The 17786-nt window shown below is 36.6% G+C and overlaps 1 protein-coding gene across 1 annotated transcript; it reads left to right on the forward strand.

Annotated features, from left to right (window-relative positions):
• The first annotated feature begins 288 nt into the window (after positions 1 to 288).
• On the forward strand, positions 289 to 14559 carry LOC147863355 (kinesin-like protein KLP1). The gene is made up of 18 exons (XM_087321709.1): positions 289 to 634; positions 1179 to 1388; positions 1536 to 1673; positions 1768 to 1884; positions 8722 to 8904; positions 9031 to 9228; positions 9359 to 9505; positions 10057 to 10145; positions 10237 to 10332; positions 11465 to 11558; positions 12552 to 12605; positions 13001 to 13102; positions 13174 to 13287; positions 13392 to 13471; positions 13570 to 13642; positions 13925 to 14022; positions 14139 to 14223; positions 14321 to 14559. Exons 2-18 carry the CDS (start codon positions 1212 to 1214, stop codon positions 14402 to 14404), a joined length of 1929 nt encoding a protein of 642 aa, XP_087177835.1. The 5' UTR covers positions 289 to 634; positions 1179 to 1211; the 3' UTR covers positions 14405 to 14559.
• The last annotated feature ends 3227 nt before the right edge of the window (positions 14560 to 17786 follow it).

Below are 17786 nucleotides of genomic sequence, written 5' to 3' on the forward strand. Positions count from 1 at the left end.
ACCGATAAGCCGATAAACCGGTCAATTTAAAACCGAACTGAACCGAAACCGATTAGTAACATTTGAAACCAAACCAAACCGTTTATTTATCTTTGAACCTATAAACCGTCAAGCCATGGTTTTTCGGTTCAGTTCGGTTTGACCGGATCTATTACTAGTTTTCACCCCACAAAAGGAAGAGTAGAGAGGCAGGGGAAGGGCGTGTATATGTATTGTGGGCAAATTTATTTATTTATTAACAGAAATTGAGAATAAAATCGATGGTGTTAGTTTTTTCAGGGCATGGATGATCATCTGTGTCTCATGGCGCTCTGCAATCGTTGAGACAGATTCTTCCCTTCCCACAAGAAAAAAAAGAACAAAAAAGAAAAGAAAAAACAAGCAGAGGATCTCTACTTTCACGCACGGATACGGATATAGATATGGATATGGATACAGACAGAAACGAAATGGCTTTTTAGTATTTCTTGGTTTTTTCCCTTCTTTTGTCGAAGAAGAAGCATCGTGATTTCGGTGCCCCTCGTTCTATATTGTAGTTCTTCCCCCCTCAGATCAGATCATCTTCCTCACATATTATAACTATAAGCATTCACACGAGAAGCTTTGAATGTCTTGATTCCATTCCATCTCACAGGTAATTTCTGCTCTTCATTTTCACCTTTTGATCTTGCAGTTTTAATATTTTGCTCATTTGGGGCGTTAGCATTCAATTTAGTGAGGGTCTTAAGTTTTAAATTTTAAGTTTTAGGTTAGTGAGGGTCTTAAGTTTTAAATTTTAAGTTTTAGGTTAGCGAGGGTCTTAAGTTTTAAATTTTAAGTTTTAGGGTTTAGTGTTTACATGTTTATATGAAGGTAGTACAAGAGGTCGTAGTTCGTTTATGAGACAATTCAGAAGTACAAGAATTAATGTACATTCAAACTTTACCAAATTCGTTGAAGGTCTAGGAATCGTTCACTGATTCTCTAATCTGGGCTTATGAGATTAGGGCATCACCTTTTTGACCAATCTTATAGATATTTTCTTATTGTGTGATAATAATCACAGGCATAATACTAGATGCTAGATTGTAAAATGGAAGTATAATCGAGCTGCAACATGATTATAGTGCATCAATTTGAAGTAGCTTACGAACATAATAGCACACAGGTGATCATTAACATTCTTTATTTTTTATCAGGTTTTATGGAAGTTTGATTCATTAGAAAATGATATGGGTCAGTATCGAATTGGAACCTACTTAAGGTTGAAGCCATCATCCAGGGCGTCACCTGCATTACATGTTGATGTAACAAACTCAAAAATTCGAGTGGATTTAAGACATGCTAGTGGAGGCCCTCCAAGAAATCATGGAGATCAGATGATTTTTCATTTTGACGGTATTCTGCAGGTAGGTTTCTGAGTTATATGTCACCAATTGTTTTTTGACACTCATTGCAACAATTACAATAATCATTGTCTTCACTAGTAAAATAAAAAAACATATGGCTCTATGGATTGAGATTCAAGAAGCATTGTATGGAACTATCTTATGCAGAATGCAAGTCAAGAGGCGTGCTTCAATTCTTGTGCTTTGAAGATAGTAGATGATGTCTTGTGTGGATATAATGGAACAGTCTTGGCATATGGCCAGTCTGGATCTGGGAAAACATTTACAATGTCTGGAGATCCTAAGGTCAGTCTGTTTTAAAATTCCATACAAAGTTTGACTTAAGAAACTCTTGTAATTTTCAGTTCTAAATTTACGGTTTTGTGACTATTCAATTTAGATCTCTTTACACAAAGGAATCATTCCTAGAGCAATACATCACATATTTTTGGAGAAGTTATCCAATCCAGATTCTGAAACTTCCATACATGTATCTTATCTAGAAGTTTACAATGAGGTATCAATCTTCTTTTCACTTATTACAAATGTTGTTACGAAGCTGCCTTGCAAACTTTTGAAAAATCTGGATTTAGAAACTATGAAGTAGGTTTTAACCTCATTGTAAATATTCTGATGCTGGAAGCCTGAGAACCAAATGATCTATTTTTCCTCCTGGGGAAGGACATGCTTGTATTTAGAAGAGATGAAACAATTATGTGAAACCTGATATCAATATGATCAATGAAATCTAGAAAGCTTGGAATATGACAAATAAAAAAGGAAAATAAAATAATAGAACTTCATACCTTGGTTTAATCAACATTCTTAGAGCTTCTCATCAACTTGCATCCGTTATCTAGACTCTAGACTCTCTGTGAAACAGTCGTCATGTAACATATGTCGTCATGTCTGGTGTCCTTATCTTTGGATATTATGGCTTTAGAAAATAATGTGAAGTGCAATAGAAAACATGATACAAAGACATCTCATTCTATTTCAAAGCTCATTTATCTCACACCATACAAGAAGTGTTGGTTAAGAATGAAAGGGAATCTCTCTCCATTTCACCCAAAGGAAACCAAAAAATGGAATAAAGATGTTTTCATTAACTAAAAGCATTGAACTAAATCGAAGTCTTTGTTGAACAACACTATAAACATCCTCAGAGAACTATACTAGAGATACAGACAGGAGAAGCTGCAGGATAGAAAATCATTGAATATGGAATCAATGTTAGTAAATAAAAAGGTAAAATAGGATTCCAGGAGTGCTCTTGGTAGCATTATGGCACAGAGGATTAGCAACTTGTTAATATTCTAGTGCATTTCTTTAGAGAGGTTAAGAGAGACCTTAAAATTGTGATCATCACAGAAATTTTGCTGGATTAATTGCATTGGGATGGTTTTAGAGACCGCTTTCAATGGGTGCAAAGAGAAACCATGAGGTCTTGTGCAATCTAGAGCATCTATTGACTTTTACAAAGACAGAGACAGGGAGGTTCAGATGAAGCCATAGATGCAAGTGTTGGTAGGTTTACTGTGTTAAATTTGTTGGAGGGTGGCAGCTCCAGCCCTGCACTCTCTTTCATATTTATTATCTTTGTACTACATTCTCTCTTTTCTCAGATTCTTCTCTCTCTAGAATCTGCAACTCTTTAAATGCCTTCTCTCTCTAGAATCTGCAATGCTTTAAATGCCTTTTCTCTCTTCTACCTTTTCCAAGATATTCCTAGTTTTTTGTACCTGTTTGGTAGTACAAGAGTCACTTAACTACCAAACAACCATTTCACCCACATTCCCCAATTTTGTATAAATAGGCTATACCAGCCTCTTTTGTATAAGTTTTCATTTTCTTTTTTGCTACTTAAAACAAGCTCTATTCCTTGGCTGTGTCTCTACTCTTTGCAACCATTTTTTCTATTGCTGTCTAACAGCCTTCTCACAGCTTGGCTGTGCCTATTTTGTTTTAAGACTTCCGTTGCTGCTATTAACAGCTTTTCTCACATGGTATCAGAGCAGTGAGGTCTCCATATCCTCAGCCTGATTTTTTTTTGCCAAAGAGCACACAGACCTATCTTCTTTTATCCCTCCCTCCCAACCCTACAGAGGAGGCTCTTCTGTTTTCTTTTCCCCTTATCTGAGCCTCACCTAGCATCTAGGGAGAAGTAGAAAGACCCTGAGTATCTACTTACAACTGCTGTAAATTGTCCAGCTGTAGCTCAAGAGGAGGATATCCATGGCCTCACATGCCACCATTGTTTCATCAACCATTCCCCAACTCCCCAAAGAATCCATCTTGGATGGGAACAATTACTTGGATTGGGAGCTACAAATAAAGACTTTGCTACAATACCATCATTTATGGAATGTAGTCAATGGTAGTGACAAGAAACCACCAGTAACTTCATCCTCTTCAACCAAATCAGTTGCTGGCTCATCTAACGCTGAGATTGAAGCTTGGCTAGATAAGGATTCTCGTGCTCATGCTTTCCTCATGTTTGATATTAAACTGAGCATCGCTCGTCAATTTCAAGATAAAGATGACGAGACAGCCAATGAACTATGGACAGCCATCAAAAGGAGGTATCATCGAGCTAATCATGCTCAAATGATAGCTATTGAAAGCCAACTAGCAAATCTCAAGATTCATGACACTCCCAACATCATGGATCAAATAACGGAATTTGTCACTCTCCAAAAGGAACTAGTTTCTTTGGGAAGCAAGTCCACTGAAGTTGAGTTTGTGCATCGTCTAATGATAAAGTTGCCTGAGTCATTCTCGGCCTTTTGTGACACCATTTCTCTTCTTCCCAACACACCTGACATGAATACATTTCTTGATATGCTACAAGATAGGGCAACAAGGAAGAAAAGTGCTCAAACTTCCAATGAGACGCTTCTACATGCGACAAGTAAAGGCAAGTGGAAGCAAAATGGTAACTCCTACAACAAACCCAATCCAAGACCGCCAAACAACCCAGCTTACAAGGAGCTCACTTGTCATTATTGTGGCTACAAAGGTCACATTCAGCCAGATTGTCGGAAAAAGAAAAGGGACAATGCTAAGAACTCTTCTTCTACCAGAAATCAACCTACACCGAAATCCAACTCGGCCCACTCAGCCAAAGAAACAGTTTTCCTTGGCATTGAGGAACATACTTCACATTTGGCTGGACCAACTACTTCAACCATCGATGAGTGGTTAGTAGATAGTGGTGCCACTTCACACATGACCTATGACAAATCCATTTTGCATGATGTGAAGCCTAGCTCTTCCCAAATCTCTATAGGAGATGCCTCAAGCATTGAGGCTTCATGTGTGGGTAATGTGGTTCTTGACAATTCTTCAAGTGAAGAACCCGTCGTTCTTCAAGATGTGCTACATGTGCCTCGCATCTCTACCAACCTACTTTCGGTTTACAAAATCACCAAGCAAGGTTATGGAGTCTACTTTGATAGCTCAGTTTTGGAAGTGATTGACACCAACAGCCTACAAATTGTAGCTAGTGGCACACAAGAAGGGGGTTTATATCGCCTAAAAAGCTCCCATAGCCCCTTGGAAAACTCCAAATCTCATCTTCTTCATCTTCTTCAAGGCTCTCATGCCTTGGTGGCACAAGAAGATCCCACGTTGTGGCATGCTAGGTTTGGTCATCTCAACTATGATTCTCTTCAAAAGCTCTCCTCCTCCCAACTAGTTGAGGGTTTTCCTATTTTCAAATCTCCCAATACCCCATGTGTTGCTTGTCTTCATGGCAAGCAACATCGAGAGCCTTTCCCTCATGAAGCCACTCACCGAGCAACATCTATCTTGGAGTTAGTGCACATGGATCTTTGTGGTCCCATGAAAACCACTACTCTTGGTGGTGCACGCTACTTCATGCTTATAATTGATGACTTCTCCCACAAGGTTTGAGTTTATTTTCTTGTAGAAAAATCCCAAGCCTTCACAAAATTTCAAGAATGGGTAGCTCTCGTGGAGAACGAGACATCGAAGAAAGTTCGAAAGATCAGGTCGGACAATGGTGGAGAGTTTATCTCCAAAGCTTTCCACCATTTCTGCTCTCAACGAGGCATTGCTCGCCAATTTTCTACACCCAATACTCCTCAACAAAATGGAGTCGTGGAAAGGAAGAACCGGACAGTCCAAGAGATGGCTCGTACGATGCTATCTCAATCTAATCTTCCTCTCTCGTTTTGGGGTGAAGCTGTCAACACAGCAGTCTACATCATCAACTGCTGCCCAACAAAAGCAGTTGCTAGAATGACGCCTGAAGAAGCATTTACAGGTGTAAAGCCCTCAGTATCTCATTTTAAAGTCTTTGGTTGTGATGCTTATGTTCACATTTCAGATCATAAAAGGACGAAATTTGAGTCCAAAACCAAGAAATGCAAATTTCTTGGTTACAGCACACAATCTAAAGCATACAAGTTATGGGATTTAGAGTCACAGTCCCTAGTCATATCTAGGGATGTTCATTTTGTGGAGTCTCAGCCGGATGACTCTAGGATTTTACCTGAGTTCATGGTTGAAATCCAAGCTCCTCCGGAATCTCCTATTTTAGACGAAGATGTCTCATCTTCAAGCCCCCCATCTCCTCCTACTCAATCTCTAACTTCGCCAACAATTCAAACCTCTCCCTCAACTCCACTTGTTTCCACTCCCTCTACAAACCAGCTTCCACCACTTCCCAAGTGGCTTCAAGCCACCATTCGTGATTCTCATGTCTCCGATGCTGAACTTCATGAGTATACATCTGGTTCTCGAACACGTAAGTCACAACGGCCTCTTCACTCATGCAACTTTGCCTTATTGTGCACTGTTGTGCAATCAAAAGAACCCACAACAGCAAAAGAGGCCCTTGTTCTTCCAAAGTGGAAAGCAGCAATGGAAGTTGAACTTGATTCCATTGAGCGGAATCATACATGGGAGCTGGTCCCACGACCTCCACATCGACAAGTCATTGGATTGAAATGGATTTTCAAGACCAAATACCATGTTGATGGTACTTTGGATAAGCACAAGGCACGTTTAGTGGCAAAAGGCTACTCACAAGTTGAAGGAGTGGATTATGAGGAAACTTTTGCTCCAACAGCAAGGTACACATCTATCCGATGTGCGCTTGCACTTGCTGCTCACAACAAATGGGCCATTTTTCAAATGGATGTCAAGTCAGCCTTCCTTAACGGTGACTTGAAAGAGGAGGTTTATGTTGAACAGCCTCCAGGTTTCGAGATTTTAGAGCAGAAAAACATGGTCTACAAGTTACACAAAGCCTTGTATGGCTTAAAGCAAGCTCCCAAAGCTTGGCATGACAAAATTGATAGCTTCTTTCTTTCTCTTGGGTTTCAAAACTGTAATGCTGACAGCAATCTCTATGTTTTTTCCCAAGATAATTTGCTTTGCTTGATCATATTATATGTTGACGACCTTCTAATTACAGGGTCCCTTGCATCTAAAATCGAGGAGGTCCGCACTGACCTCAAAACAACCTTTGAAATGACTGATCTAGGACTTCTCCATTATTTCATAGGTATGGAGGTCTATCAATCACATGGTGGTATCTTTCTCAGCCAACATAGGTATCTCAGGCAGCTCCTTGAGACCTATAGCATGACAAATTGCAAGCCACTCTCCTGTCCAATGGATCCAAACTCAAAGCTATCTCGTGAAGACGATTCTCCCATATTTGAGGATATCACGAAATATAGGAGATTAATCGGGTCCCTTCTTCACTTAACTTATACCAGGCCTGATTTGTCCTATAGCGTGAGTATTCTCAGCCAATTCTCAACTGCTCCAAGACAAAGTCATTGGCAAGCAGCTATTCGAGTTCTTCGGTATTTGGCCAACACACTCGACTATGGTCTATCTTTTAGAGGCGGCATTGAGCTTGTTGGCTACTCAGATGCAGATTGGGCAGGTGATATTGATTCTAGAAGGTCCACATCTGGCTATTGTTTTATGTTAGGTTCAGGCTTGATTTCTTGGAAATCGAAGAAGCAAAACTCAGTTTCTACTTCATCGACGGAAGCTGAATATCGCGCCTACTTGGATACTTGTTGTGAGTTGCTATGGTTGATGCAATTGTTTTCTCACATTGGTGTTTTGCAAGCCTCTCCTATTGCAGTTTTCACCGACAGCCAAAGTGCACGTGCCTTGGCAGATAGCTCAGCATTTCATGGTAGAACAAAACACATCGAAGTGCACTACCATTTTGTTCGTGACTTAGTGAAATCACAAGTCATCAACTTGGCATATTGCCCTACTCAAGAAAATGTGGCTGATTTATTTACTAAGCCACTTCCAAGGCAAGCCATTGATCAGCTCCTTGATCGACTCAATGTTGGACTGCCGTTCTGGAGCTGAGAGGAGGTGTTGGAGGGTGGCAGCTCCAGCCCTGCACTCTCTTTCATATTTATTATCTTTGTACTACATTCTCTCTTTTCTCAGATTCTTCTCTCTCTAGAATCTGCAACTCTTTAAATGCCTTCTCTCTCTAGAATCTGCAATGCTTTAAATGCCTTTTCTCTCTTCTACCTTTTCCAAGATATTCCTAGTTTTTTGTACCTGTTTGGTAGTACAAGAGTCACTTAACTACCAAACAACCATTTCACCCACATTCCCCAATTTTGTATAAATAGGCTATACCAGCCTCTTTTGTATAAGTTTTCATTTTCTTTTTTGCTACTTAAAACAAGCTCTATTCCTTGGCTGTGTCTCTACTCTTTGCAACCATTTTTTCTATTGCTGTCTAACAGCCTTCTCACAGCTTGGTTGTGCCTATTTTGTTTTAAGTCTTCCGCTGCTGCTATTAACAGCTTTTCTCACAAAATTATTTTGTGTATAAGCATACACCAAGTAATTTTTTGGGACATGGACATGGAAATGATGGACTCTCGAAGTCTTTTGAATGGTCTAGAAATAATATTGTCATGATTAGATTCTCTTGAATATTGTAGATGTGAAAGATTTTGGAATTCTATAGGTCTTGGTAACTCATTTATTTATATATGCTTGCATTTGTTCCCAAAATAGTTAACCTTAGTATATTTGATATTGATATAATCGAATCACGAAGAAAATTCAGTACTTTTGGAGCGCATAATGGATACCAGGAGCTAGATTCTAGAAATTAAATAAAAATGGAGATTAATACCTCAGTTTGCGCCATATTTTATAACATGGTCAAACATTTCTTGAACTGTTGAATATTCAATTGAGCTTTGTTTCTACATAATTGTATTTGTTACTTTGTATAAATTATCTTAAAGGCTCTAGTACATAGTTTTTGGAAAGTCTTTTGTGTGCATGATGTTTGTTTGGATGTGACATTTCAAAATATACTTGGTAGGTTATTTACGACCTCTTGTCTGAAAGGAAGGATTCTTCTCGGATTGTAAATGTTATGGAAGATAATTCTTGCTTGGAGCTGAAAGGTCTTAGCCAGTTCCATTGTGAAAATGAAGAAGACGCTATGAAGTATTTTTTACGTGGTGAGCGTCATCGCTGCATCAGTTCCAAGCTTATGAATAAGGTTTGAATCACCTGTTTACAGCCAAACTAGATAACTCTTCTTTAATAAGAGAAATGGTTTTGAAGAAGGCATCCTAATATGACAAACAATATGATTATGATATCTAATCATATGTTTGATCTCCAGACGTCTAATAGATCCCATTGCATGTTCACTATCTATGTCGAGAGGAATATCAAAACAAGAAATTACCCTGATCGGATAGCCGCAAAGCTTAATCTCGTCGATTTAGCAGGTTGTGAACGCATGAAGTGTACAGATGCTATTAATCCATGTGAAAAAGATATATGTAGCATCAATAAATCGTTATCGTTTCTTGAACAGGTGATTTATCATACACAAAATCCTGTCTCTGTTTGCATTTTATTGGGCTACTGAATGATTTTTCTTAAAATGCTTTATTAGGAAGTGAATTTACAATATATTGCTCTTGTTGTTTTGCACATTGTATTAGGCTGTTTCAGAACTCCGTAAAGGCCAAGGACATGTATCATTCCGTCAAAGTCGGCTTACTATGCTGCTAAAAGATGCTCTTGGTGGCAACAGCAGAACAATGTTCATTGTTTGTGCTCTACAAGAACATGACTATTTAGATGAAATGGTAATTGCTAATGCTTTAACTTAACCATGAAAAAGGATAATACTATCAAAATGTATTATGTTTACCTGTCTTCCTACATTTCATCTTTCACATCAAATGAACTACGATAAAAATATGGTGGTGTTATGATCTAAATGTCATAATTATGATATCCTAATTGGATCAAAACACTTAATGTTGATAGTACAAACATGTTATATAGAGGATGATTAGACATATGAGACCCCTCAGACATAGCCTCTTTATTTATTACTCATATATTCAGTAGTAGAATTACGAGATATTGATGGCTCAGATTAGAAATATACCACGGTGCAGTTCAGTTTCTTGCTGAAAATGGATATCGGCATATGATTTCACAGATTCTCATCTTGTATGAAGTATGTCTACTGATTTCATTCATGTAGAGTTTTCATGGATCTTGATCTTGTGACAAGGACTTCTGGTTCCTTTGGTGATGTTTCCAAGATTTAGTTATTTTGCTGGAAATACAAGAAAATAGTGTGTATAAATAATGGTTTACTGACAGGGGATCATTCACTGATATCCAGATCAGCACATTGAGGTTTTCAAAGCGCATCAAAGATCTTAAGACTAGTGCAGTGATCAATAAAGTTGTGGATTCTATACAAGCAGAAAGGTTTGCCAGTTATGTGCTTGAATGATAGCTTTCACATTTTTCTTTCTAGTTAAGAAAATTGATTTTAGGTTATTGTTACCATTTGTTATAGACAGACATATCAGAGGAAGATATCTGAACTGAAAAAGGAATTAGCCTTTCAAGATGCACTTAATGGTCACAGTGACGTTCCACATGATGATATCATGTAAGTATTTTGAATGTGAGGAAAGCTAGCTATAAATGAATGTGTAGCATATTTTTAAATAAAGAGAAGTTAAGACAAATGTGCAAGTCCCTGCATGCAAATGTTAATAATGGATAAATCACTTCTGGTTAAGCTTTGGATGAGCAAATTCAGTTCCCACGATCAGGGATCAAACCTGAATATTTGTTTTTCAAGCTATTAAATGTTAGTTCTTGGAGGCTAGAATTAAATATTTTCTTTCATTAATTGTATCAATGAGGTAACATAAACAGCTGTAATGTTTGTAGATGATTATGATCTTTAAGAAACATTACTATCTTTCTTTCTTTCATGTTTCTTGCTTCTTTCTATTGCATGATCTAGGCATGAGTTACCTAAGCAGTCATAGACTTTTCTGCAATATCTTTCCAAAGTAGAGAAGTCTTGCAGGACCCTTATAATCATCATATCAAGGTATATTTTATTGGACATTGTAAGGAGTTGATATTTAGTGGTAACTAATGTTATAGCATATACTAGTAAAGAACTCTCTAGAGATGGCAGAAATAGGCATGAAAAAGTTAGGAATGGAAAGGCTGAAGATACCTTGTATATATTTTCATGGGAGATGTTAAAATGGGATTGTAAACTTTCAAGCTAAATGGATACATGTAACAATGAATCAAAATTTTCAATGTGGGTTTTCCCAAGATTGACAAACCAATTGGACCAAATCTTTCTGGAAAGGTAATGATTTTATGAAACAAATTTAGCAGCACTGTTAAAATATCATGATGGGATATAGTGTGTCAAATTCTTTATTTAGCACGATCGTCGAGGAAAAGACAGCCAATTCTACAATGGAAATCGTAATAGATAGTATTAGTCCATGTGCAGGGAGTGGACGACGTTTGTATAATCGTGATCCATAGACTTCTGTATCTTTATGAGTTGTTATAAAATAGAAGAATACATCGATAAAATTCCTAGCTCTCCTAAATTACTACCTATTATTCTTGTGTTATTGTGAATAATTGGCTAGTTATGTTGTATACAACTATTTCTGTAAAAACTTTTCCTTTGTGATTACTTGTATTAATGCGAGGTTGCTGTAATGATATTTAAAGAAACATATTAAAGCATATATTTGCAGAGAGGAGAGAAGAGATGATCTAAAGAACAAAGTTGAGGCCTTCCTTTCTGAAAAGGAACCTGTCGATTGTATTCCCATCGAGAGCTTGACACAAGTCTCTTTAACTTTCTTTATTTTTTAAGTTTTTATTTCAATATGAGATATAAAATTTTAAGGAGCAGTTATTCACTTTAATAATGTTTCTGAACAGAAAGGGTATGTGCTCTATTAATACCAAAACCTCTATTTATATTTGCACCAGATTATCCTAAATCCTTAAGTGGCCACGGTTTCCGTTGTATAGCCTTTCCAAAGACCTGACATAAGTGAAGCACAACCCTCCTTAGCCTCCCATTATTCATATAATGTATGATTCGTACATTAATTCTCAAGAACTAAAGCGCTTCAAATGAAAAGTGGAGGAGAATTTCATACTATGGTTGATTTGTAGGTAGGTTGCATACTAGAGTGAGTATGAGTCAAGTCATGTTTCCATCTCAATTAAGTTTGGGAGTTTATTTGGTTATTTGGGTTTGTATTGCAGCCTCTTCAAAGGCAGTAGCGATATTCTTTGCATGGGTCAGGTTTTGGGTTTTGTGGACAATATGAATATCTCTCAGCCAACTGTGCAGTGGTGAACCTATTTTTTGATGCAGAACACTTCTCAAACAAACTTTTCATGCTTGCTATGTCTCAAAAGATAGAAAGGAGCATATAAATATGCCTCTGCTTATTTGAATGTTTCTATTTTGCAGACAAATATACTGAGTGACCTACTGGTCATTTCATTGTTATCATTTTTTGTGGGGCTTCACCTTACTTTTAAGGTTATAATGCATTACAAAAAAGAAGAATGTGAGTCTGATCTCAAGGTTTGTGCCAGTGTAATGTAGTTATGAAGCCATATTTCTTGATTGCCCAATGAAAATGGGTCAGTTATTTCTGCAGAATCAGAAAATGTTTGGACCTATGCTGTCTCTATTGTTGTTTGTTGTGGACAACTACAGAATAGAAACTTGTGGTATAGGTCATTGATGCTTTCATACACCACGCCTCTCCATGATCAAATGTAATGATTGTGCACCGATGTTGTTTATTTGTTTGACAGGTCAAAGAGACGTTCTACTTATTCAAGGAGGCACAAATACAGCTTCAGGCACAGGTTGATTTAAACACTAGGTTTTAGGTTGGTTTTAATAAAGGAATTTCTTTTGAGAAATTTTAGGTTCAAGTCTAGGGAGACATACCCCTAAATTTTTTGGATATCCACCAGAATACTTGTCAGCTTCCTAACTACTGGGATACCTTCATCATTGCAATATACATCTGTAGAAGATTATTCTTGTAGATAGCTGCAAGGTTTAGGGTATTTTGGTGGTTCCCCCAATAGTTCAAAATGGCCAGAAGATTTAAAATCTTTGGCCAACTTCTATGAATGTGTTCATGTTTGCACCCAACTAGCAAATTGCAATTATTAAAGTTGATGAATACTTGGTTTGAAATCCTGTGTATGATAATAACAATGTCCAGATTCTAATGAAAAAAGTATTCACTTAGATGGAAGAGTTACGCAAACAGAATAGCACCTCAGAAGTACTACAAGAAAACCAAACGAGTGGCATTGATAATAAACATGATGTTGATGATCTGGAAAATCAGGTGAGCTAAGCAAAATCAAAGAGTAATTCTGCACATAATTTTTGGTATATAATGAATTTCTTAAATAACAGGAATCTTCTGATGAGGTCGCAACTTTGAATTTGAAACCTGCAACAACTGTGGACAATACTACAGAAAATGAAGAGAGAAGTAATTATGGAGTGGATTACAAGAAGAGAAACACGGTGACTGTTTACCTTTTGGTATTAAGGGAAGATTTTAAAAGACATGTATGCCAACCTTATGTTTTGTGAACGTTTGAAGCCAACTTATTTTGCTTGAATTATAGGCATTCCTTGAATTCAAGCATACATCACCTGAAGGCATGGAGCATTCATGTTTTCTCAAGGGGAGAAAGGCTGAAATAAAGTAGGAAAGAAACTTTGGGTTTTTTTATGCAATTATGAAAAAGCACCCATCAGATTGACTTTTTGTTTTCTTCTTGTCATTGTTTTTGTATCTAATAGGGAGAAGAAACTTTTCGTGCAAAAGGCATACGACCGGATGAAAGAATGCAGAAGAGAAATCCATGAAATGAATGTAAGACCTGCTTTCCTTCTCTTCCATTCCCCCAGCCAATGGACGGAAAAGAAGTATATACTTCATGTATGATATACATATTTGATGAGCAAACATCATTTTTGACATTTGCATGGTTTCTAATGTTTTTATTCACATGGGATAAATTGTATGGTTTAGATTCTTTATGCTTTGTATAATTTGCGTGCTACTAAAAAAAATTGTCACACGAGCAAAACATTACTTTCAGTTTTTACCTTAATGATGATTAATTATGGCTGGCTATACAATTGTTATCACCAGTGCCTACTTGTTGAAGATGGAACTTCTGAGATGACATCGTCTGAAGAAAATGAAGCTAATGCAACAAAGGTTATTGAACAACAAGAACTTCAAGCAAGGTAGTCTGTTAACTTGAAATTTTCCAAATTCGTGCATGTTGGCAATTATAATTATATAATGCATATTATGGTAAGATTATCGCTAAACAAAACAAACTAAGTTAGTGATTGCACAGGCTTAAGAATGCCAAGGAAGATTATCAAAAGTGTCTCTCGGAGCTTACATTTCTGAAAAATGAAATAAAATCACTACGGAAGGAGGTAGGAATTCTTATACAAATCACAAAAATGTGGAAAACAATGTCATGTTATCATGTTTATAAACATCTTGACAGTAAATTGTTGTCACCTTGAACAGATATTGGAGTGCCAAGAAAGTCTTCTCGATAGATTTTTCAAATGGTATAGAGAATACGAGGGAAATAAAAATATAGTTATTTAGCCATTGAATATAAAGTCCTTCGCTTTTGCCTTTTGAAATCCAATGTAAAGATTTTCATTTTTTGAAGGCATGTCAAGTGTATCAAGACTCACATGCTTAGAAAATCAACACCCTTTTGCGTACACTTACAACCTTAAGTTGTTGAGAACATCTTGTATCTATTTCTAATTTCATTAAATAAATACACAAAAATGCATTAGAAAAGTAGAACTAAGAGTCTTCTATTTCAAGGATGTAACTCTTTTTAAGTTTCTAGACATATTTGACATTGTTTCTAGTGCCATCATATAGAACGATGAGATGGCATAAACTTATCAGGGATAATTACAATGTTCTCAGGCGGATCCTTATAGATAATAGGCAATCGTCGAATCCTAGCCAACACCAACCTTTGCACCTTCCATATGATGAGTGAAGGGTGTAAGCACCATTGATTTCTATATTCATAATTACAATATTATTACTTATGCCTCAAATGCAAGAATGTAACGAGTCGGCAATTCATAGCCACATCACCTTCTATCTTTGTAGGCATCCCACTTGCCCTAGTGATTCACCACCCCATGATAATTCATATCCAAATTAAGATTGACCCAATTTCTTGAAATGTAAATCCTTGCAAATGAACTCTCTTGCAAAAAATGCAAAATTTTGCTTGTAATGTGTGTTGCCTCTTATCCTTGGATGGGCACGTAGACTTCGACAAAATGTATATTCTTGATTTCATTTTTACAATGTGCCTTGTTCTTGTGTTTGTACCTTATAGATCTTTTCCACCTATAATCCTCTTAATAAGCTTCAAACCCTTGACCTTCTTATTCAAGTCTTTAAATCTCAACTTTTGGCATATGTTTTGTCATTCTACTAATTATCTCCTTAGTTTTTTCTTCAATAACCTTTTTATCTAGAACCTTGGCCTTCTAATGCTTCTCCTTTTACATTTGCCACATCACAACAACATTCATTGATCATTGGTCTTGTTCCATTTGGCTAGCTCATCTCAAGACTAACACTACTCCTATCATACATCTTTGTGTTATTCTCTAAACGACTTTTCTTGTCTCATTCTTCACCCACTCAATGACCATGTTTTTTCTTATCCCTCTTTTTTTCTTGCCTCTTTACTAATGTTATCTTCATGGGCTGTAATAATAGCACCCTACCCAATGCAACAACGATGATGATGACCAATGGCAGTTACATACTCCTTTGAAATGAAGAATTAATAAACGGTATTCGAATATCACTAATGCTAGTATCATAGCATTTCTTACTTAGTGACAAAACCTCATTGTATTCCTCTTGACTGGAGATCACCTCAAAGGGCCGATGAGAGCACAATGTTAATATCATACCATGAGGTGGGAGAGAGCACAAAATCAAATCACAATCTTTCATTAAACCTCTTGGTGGTTGCCATGTCATTAAAATACCACCACCAACATCATTGGGGTTGCTAACAACTTATACCAAACTCGAGACGTGCAACCGTTTGGTCTTGAAGGCATGTACATGCATCTCTATCTACAAATGATTAACCTTGGAGACATCACCATCATGATCTACGTTGTTGCATTCACATTAAAAGGTTGTGGTTTATCGCACATGGTTTGTGAGAAAATAAGAAAACAATAAAGCTAGAGAGCCACACAATATGGTCTTTCTATTTGAAATGAATAAAGCTCTATAGCTATAAACCATTGGACTTTAATAGGCTTTCGACATGTGGACATTATATAAATCATGATAGCATGAAAAGCCACAGTAACACATTCATTTGAAGTCCAAGTTGAGGAGCATATTCATTATAAAGACTTGGAACATTACCATTCTAAAACTATGTACAAGATAGATTCCCAACTCCCAATGGTATTAATAAATCTTACATAAACAAGCACAACTTCATCAAGTGGTTTCTTTGGAATAAAATAAAATAAAATAACTTAAATTGTAAAGAAACTACAAAAGTCAACTTCCTTCTTGCACTCCTTGGTTTCCTAAGATAGAGCCAACAATTCTCTAATCTCTATTTGTCTTCCTCACCTATATATCTATCTTAAGCAAAGTGCTCAAGTCTTAAGTACATACCCTTTCCTAAGTACTTGAGAAATTCCTGTATTAAGCGTTGTGGTGATATTTCATTTAAGTGTGTTGCCTTTGTCTATCATATTTTCATATTGTTTTACTTATTAAACACATTGATTGAGTCTTTGGGTTTGAGCGCATCTTCTTGATTAAGGAAATGAGTGAGTAATGAAGTGCTCATTTACTTAACTTAATCATGTTGACACCAATATCTTCTCATGTTGCTTACAATATTATAGATGTCAATGCAAGCTCATTTAATGATCTTGACATAGAGAAAGAACTCGACTGAGAATGACGTGTGTTCTTGATTTTCATCTTCTTTTTCTTAGGAAAAAGACAACGTTTAGACAAAATGGAAAGGATAGAAATTTGGATCAATCATTCCTTCAAAAGAATATTGATGGTTTCTGCTTGCTGATTGATTTATGGTAAAGGAGATTAAAATCATGCCCACGTTGAAATGATCAAGAAGTACTAACTTGGCACATCCTCTCTTAATGTTGAAAATGTTATAGCATGTAATAAGATAAATTGATCATAGTTTTGAATTTGCATGTTGTGGAAGAACATATTCAAATAAAAGAGCTATGATTTCTTTCTATAATGGATATATATTGATGTCATTTGCCTATAAGGAGCATTAAGTGTGAAGATAAAGATGTAATCATGCTTGTAACATCTAATTAAATTGATAGGTGAATATTTCCAAACATTGTACACATAATAGTAGAAGTTTGATTGCCTTGGGGAATATATATTGGAAAGTGATCACTCAAAATTATTCGGTCTCCCAATAGTAAAGATAATTTGTTTCATTGTAAAATATATGAATCATGATGAAGAGAGAAGATCAATTGTTTCCAAGTAAAAGTTGATGGTTAAGTGGATACAAATAGACAATTAAAATATCAATATGAGTTAAATGATGGTTTAAAGGAATATGGGTGAAGGGTTTACTATATGATCAATTCATCCCCTTATTTTGGTATTTGGGGGGGGTTTACCAATGTCGCTTGTAAATCTACAATTAAGTTCACCCTCATTTACTCAACGATAAGTGGTAGCCGATGATAGTTCATTTAAGTCTCTCTTTTGGGGCTTTTGGGTGGACCTCGGAGATACGAGAACATTGAGGCAATCATGAAGATAAAAAGAGCTATTTGAGCAAGTTTGCATCGAAATTCATCGTGTAGCTCGAGCGAATTCTAGGTCGAAATTCTTCCCCCATTCCTAAAGGAGTGACAACACCTAAAAGTCATTCTCTTTTCGTGTGGAGGGCTTTGGACAAGGGTAT

This window comes from Azolla caroliniana, unplaced genomic scaffold (genome assembly GCF_043228905.1).
Source record: "Azolla caroliniana isolate FFs.n. ecotype wild unplaced genomic scaffold, voAzoCaro1.0.p SCAF_6, whole genome shotgun sequence".
Lineage (NCBI taxonomy): Eukaryota > Viridiplantae > Streptophyta > Polypodiopsida > Salviniales > Salviniaceae > Azolla > Azolla caroliniana.

Bases quoted from the DNA above. Each gene is read 5' to 3' on its own strand.
- LOC147863355 (XM_087321709.1), top strand. From the start codon at position 1,212: ATGGGTCAGTATCGAATTGGAACCTACTTAAGGTTGAAGCCATCATCC. The intron at 9,229-9,358 runs GTGATTTATCAT...ACATTGTATTAG, and splicing joins CGTTATCGTTTCTTGAACAG to GCTGTTTCAGAACTCCGTAA. The intron at 12,606-13,000 runs GTTGATTTAAAC...GTATTCACTTAG, and splicing joins AAATACAGCTTCAGGCACAG to ATGGAAGAGTTACGCAAACA.